General features: G+C 47.6%; 1 protein-coding gene across 1 annotated transcript; it reads left to right on the forward strand.

The window, feature by feature from the left end:
* The first annotated feature begins 1117 nt into the window (after positions 1-1117).
* Positions 1118-4258, forward strand: LOC148023914 (uncharacterized). The gene has a single exon (XM_087695416.1). It carries the CDS (start codon positions 1118-1120, stop codon positions 4256-4258), a length of 3141 nt encoding a protein of 1046 aa, XP_087551542.1.
* Positions 4259-5834: the final 1576 nt, after the last annotated feature.

A 5834-nucleotide genomic window follows, 5' to 3' on the forward strand; every position in this document is an offset into this window, starting at 1 on the left:
AAACTTCCGTCTGCAAAACAGGCCCCGAAATGGCCTCAAATCAAAAAAACAAGGTCCCCAAGGGCTAAAGCCCTTTCCCGCAGCATATACTGCCCTCTTGCTTCACCGCGAAGGGCGTCTCAACCTGAGACAATGCACTCCTGCAATTTCCGGCTGTGCTACCTGCAGAGATCTGCTCCCAAAACAGGAAATGAAAGCAACACTGCTCCTCTTACCAGACCACCGCGAGCTTGGCTTGCTTTCTTGAGCTCCTTACCACGAACAAGGCTCTGATACCATGTCAAGATTGTGGGAGAGAAGGAAGGAGTCTCGCTTGAAGCTTTCTTGCTTGCACAATGGGGGAAGACACACAAGGGTGGAGGCTGAAAACAGTTTTCCTCTTCTTAGTTGTGTAAGCCAAAAAGAACTCTAGTACAAAGAAATAGAAGAACCCTATATATGGGTCTCAAACCAAACTCAACTAACTAAGGTGGCATACTAACTGAGCCACGAACTAGAGTAGATAATGATAGCTATCATGTAGCTATTATTCATGGGCGGTGTACCAACCGCGTCTGCAACTAACACGTCGGTGACATAAATGCACAACGGTCACCCTGGCGTATCACGAGTGGAGCTCGATATCTCAACAGCGCCCTTCCCCCCCCCCCCCCCCCCCCAAGGAAAATTTCACGCTTTGTAGGTATGCCTTGCCGTTGGAGCCGAAAACACCTATAGGGGAGGTACCATACTCGAGGCTTGGCTCTCCTTGGTGGCGACTCGGCGCTGGGCTGATTCTCGTCACGCTTGGGCATGGTTAAGTGGCTCGGGGCTTCCCCCAGGAAAATATAGGTGGGAAGGTGAGTGACTTGAGTGAAAAAGTGAGGGGGGGGATTAGTTTCTTCTTGGGTTGAGAGGTGAGGGGGTTATAGGAAGGGCCCGGGGTTTCCCCCCTTGGCTCTTGCGTAAGCACCAAAAACGTCCGTTTTACCTTCAAAAAGGCTCCTTGCACGTTCGGGGGAGTTGGAAAGGCTTGTCTGTTGGCCCGACTTTGAGTTGAGAGCTTGATCTATCATAACACTTGGTATCAGAGCATAACTCACGAGAAGCAAATTTCATCACGCGTGAGGGCGGCAAGATGCCGAGGGTCCGGGACCGAGATAAAGAAAGAGGAAAAGAAGCAGAAGGTGCGTCAAGACCGTTTGAAGAGGATGAGGAAAGGGAACCACCGAATTTGGATGAACCTACGGAATATGAAGATGATGAGGGAAGCATGGCGGGTGTAGGAGTAAGCAACATGGATTTTCAAGCTGCTTTTGTGCAGATGACCCAATTGTTGATGAATATGAATCGGGATCAACAAAGAAGGAGCAAAGGGAAGAAAAAAGAGCCAAAATATGAAACTGAAGATTCTGATGCAGAATATGGCAGGTACAAACCAACGCCTCCGGAGAAGTATAAAGGAGAAAGGGACTCTTTAGTTCTTGAGAGATTGCTGAACCTCATGAAACAATACATGAATATTCTGAAAGTGCCCACAAAGAAACGGGGGGAAGTAGCATCTCAACATCTGGGTGATCAGGCTTATGATTGGTGGTTGGCAAAAGAGAAAGATAGAATAGAACAAGGAAAAACACGAGTGATGGGTTGGGAAGAGATGCGCACGGAGCTTAGAAATTATTTTATCCCCAAGAATGAGAAATTTAAAGTGAGAGATGAGTGGCGTGCTCTAAAACAACAAACGGGGAAGATGAGGGAGTACATAGCAAAATACAGAGCATTCATGCTTCAACTACAAGATATGGACGCGGTGACAAAATTACATGGATTTTTGTATGGATTGCAAGATTGGGCCCGTAGAGAGATAGAGAAGCAAGAACCTGAAGACATCAAAGAAGCTTTTGAGATGACGGAGAGGTTGGCAGATATGGAATTTAGGAGGTCTCTGGGAGGAGGAAGAGGAGCATCGTTTAATACGACAAACCAAACGCAACCTACATGGAGAACACCGCCGGTGGGGCGAGGTGGAGAAGTGAATCGAGGTGGAGAGACGAATCGGGGTGCGGAGAGTGTAGCTTCATCACCATCAGTTTACAGGCCCCCTAACATGCAGTACCCAAGACTGGGGGGCACGGCGCCACAGTGGAATAGCGAAAGGAGTGGGTATAGTCAAGGTAGAGGCTTTTCAAATTGGAATACAGGACCGCGGGGATGTTTTACCTGTGGAGGATCTCATTTTGCTAGAGAGTGTCCGCAAACACAAGGAACGAGCAGAACACGAGTGGCGGCAGCTAGTGCATCGGACCAAGACTATAGGAGTGAAGCAAATCAGGGAGTCAGAATCACAGAAGTGGAAGAGGATGAGTCAAAGGGGTCAGGAGGAGAGGCAGAGCGCCTCAAAGTGGGAGTACTTCAAGTGCGAGCGAGTTTATTGGCAGCAAAATTACCAGCAGTTCAACACTTGTATGTGGACGGAATAGTAAACGCGCACAAGCAGAGATTGATGATAGACACGGGAGCAACTCACAATTTTATGACGCCGCAGCTGGCAAAGAAAGTCGGGGTAGAGAAGTGGTCAAAATTGGAGACTTGCACAGTGAGTTTTGGACAAGGTAAAGAGTCAAATGTACGCATTGCTTATGGGGTGTTTGTTCAGCTTGGAGATTGGAAGGCGAAGATGGATTTTGTGATCGTACCAATGGATGAGTTTGAGGCAATTTTGGGGTTGACATGGTATGATAAATATGTTTTGGCTATGTTTGGAAAGGGAACAAACCAGATTGTGCTAGAGATGAATGGATCTACAGTGACGATAAACTATTATAGGCCGAAACCGCAGGTGAGCCCAAAGCGAGGAGAGGTGGCAAGTGAAGAAAAAGGGAAGATGGCTCAGGTGGAGGTAAAAGCAACAAAGGGGGAGAGTAGCGGGAGCAAGCAGAATGATAAGACCAAACCAGTGGAGATAAATAAAGAAAAAGGTAAGCAGCCACAATGGTGCAGTGCCAAGCAAGTAGAGAAGGAGTTGAAGAGGGGAAGCTCAGTACACTTATGCATTATGCAAGCGATGGATCTAACTGAAGAGGAAGAAAAAGAGCCGATGATAGGAGATAGCAGGGTGAGGGAAGTGTTAGAAGAGTTCAAGGACGTCATGCCAAAGAAGTTACCACCGGGGTTGCCCCCAAAGCGTTCAGTTGATCATAGGATAGAACTGGTGCCGGGGGCTACTCCGCCGGCGCGCCCACCCTATCGAATGACGAATGAAGAATTGGCAGAGTTGAAGAGGCAACTTAATGAATTATTAGAAGCAGGTTTTATTAGAAGGAGCCGTTCACCTTATGGGGCACCAGTGCTGTTTGTCAGGAAAAAGGATGGAACAATGAGATTATGTGTGGATTACCGGGCACTTAACAAAATCACAATCCGTAATAGGTATCCTATGCCCTTAGTAGATGATTTGTTGGATAGACTGGATGGAGCCAAATACTTCACAAAAATTGATTTACGCTCAGGATATCATCAGATACGAATAGCAGATGGAGACATTGAGAAAACAGCTTTCCGTACTCGCTATGGCAGTTTTGAGTGGCTTGTGTTGGGATTCGGCATGACCAATGCTCCGCCAACATTTTGCACATTGGTAGATAACTCGTTCGGTGACTTTTTGGATGTATTTCTCGTAGTATACATTGATGATCTCTTGATTTTCAGCAAGACCTTTGAAGAGCATAAGGAGCATGTAAGAAAGGTACTAGAAAGACTCCGGGAACATAAGCTGTTTGCCAAACCAGAGAAGTGCGAATTTGCGGTGAAAGAGGTGGAGTTTCTAGGCTTCATCGTAAAGGAGGGAAAAGTAGCCGTGGATCCCAAAAAGGTGGAGGCAGTACAGAACTGGCAGCCGCCGACTACACCGCGGCAAGTCATGGAGTTCTTGGGTTTTACAGTTTTCTGCCGTAAGTTTATAAAAGGGTATAGTGGAATCACGTGGCCATTGGCGGCACTGACGGGGAGCAACACAAAGTTCTCATGGGGAGAAAGAGAGCAGGGGGCTTTTGAAACACTCAAGAGGGCTATGAGTTCAGCGCCAGCGCTTAAGATGCCGGATTTTACCAAACCGTTTGAAATTCATACGGATGCTTCAGATTATGCCTTAGGAGGAGTGCTGATTCAGGATGGTCATCCGATATACTATGAGTCCAAAAAGTTTTCCTCTACTGAACGAAGATGGTCTACTCATGAAAAAGAAATGCTGGCAGTGATTCATTGTTTACGGAAGTGGTGACACTATGTTCAGGATAAACACACCAGAGTGCATACTGACAATATCTCCTTGAAGTATTTTCAGACGCAGCCAAAGCTGTCACCCAAACAAGCCAGGTGGCAGGATTTTTTGGCTGACTTTGATGTGGAGATCCTGCACAAACCGGGCTCGGCTAACAAAATGGCGGACGCATTGAGCCGCAAGGCCGAGCTGCAAGTCATGACATTCTCAACACGAAGTGATTTTTTGGCTGCTGTAAAGCAGTCTACTCAAACTGACAACGAGATGCAGAAGCTGATTGAAGATCTGCTTGAGGGAAGAACAGCATGGGGGATGTATGAATTGAAGGAGGGATTGCTATACATGCATGAGAAACTCTATATCCCAGATGACCTGGAGCTCAAAAAGACTATTCTTAAAGAGGCGCATGATTGTAAGCTGGCAGGGCACACAGGACAGACTAGGACTCTAGAAAGAATACAAAGACATCTGTTCTGGCCTAAGATGCGGGAGGAGGTTATAGAATATGTTAGAACTTGCCCGACCTGCCAGCTAGTGAAGGCACAACGACTGAGACCGGCTGGTCTACTACAACCCATGCCAGTGCCGTCGCGCCCGTGGGATATGATCAGTATGGACTTCATTCTGGAGTTACCAAAGTCCCATGGGCACAATGCTATCTTCGTTGTGGTGGATTATTTTTCAAAGCAAGCACATTTTGTGCCCACCACTATTCCACTCACAGCGGCGACGGTGGCACAACTCTTCTTCAGTCGGGTCTTCAAATACCACGGGTTGCCTTTGGCCATAGTCTCTGACCGGGATGTTCGGTTCATGAGCAATATGTGGAAGGAGTTGTTCAAATTGTTAGACACTCAACTTAGGTTCTCCTCCTCATATCACCCGCAGACCGATGGGCAGACGGAGCGGGTGAATCAGGGTATTGAAGATTATATCCGCGCCTATGTTCGCGCTGATCAAAAGGATTGGGCCCTGTACCTGGATGTGCTGGAGTATCACTACAACTCCTCTCTTCATAGCGCGACAGGTTTCACTCCGTTTGAGCTCGCAACTGGCAAGGAAGTCATCACACCCTTGGCACTGGCAACGGAGCAAGTTCCACGCGTGGAAGACCCAGACGCGGAAGAGTTCTTAAACAGGTGGAGGGATAGGCTGAAGGCGGCCCATGAAAGCTTAAAGGGAAGCAAGGTCATCATGGCAAGACGTTTCAATACGAAACGGCATCAACTTGAGTTCTTCCCGGGCAATCTAGTGCTGGTGAGCTCACAAAACATGGCTCTACCCAAAAACCTCACACCGAAGTTCAATCACAGATATTACGGGCCATATACGGTGGTGGAGCAACTCAATGATGTTACGTATAAGCTCCAGTTACCTAGAGGAGTATGCATTCACGATGCATTTCATGTCTCCCTGTTGAGGCGCTTTCACGGTGATACAAAGTTCGGACGGCAAGTTCCTCTTCCTGCTTCACATGCCAACTTGCCCTTCGAAGCTGAGGCAATCCTTCAATCAAGGTTTGTCAACAGGTGGCCTGAATTTCTAGTTAAGTGGAAGGGCAGACCCCTGAAAGAGG

Source organism: Lygodium microphyllum, chromosome 16 (genome assembly GCF_053477565.2).
Source record: "Lygodium microphyllum isolate KBCC chromosome 16, Lygodium_microphyllum_v1.1.10, whole genome shotgun sequence".
In the NCBI taxonomy this organism is placed as follows: Eukaryota; Viridiplantae; Streptophyta; class Polypodiopsida; order Schizaeales; family Lygodiaceae; genus Lygodium; species Lygodium microphyllum.

Coding starts and splice junctions, on each gene's coding strand:
- LOC148023914 (XM_087695416.1), top strand. CDS start 1,118: ATGCCGAGGGTCCGGGACCGAGATAAAGAAAGAGGAAAAGAAGCAGAA.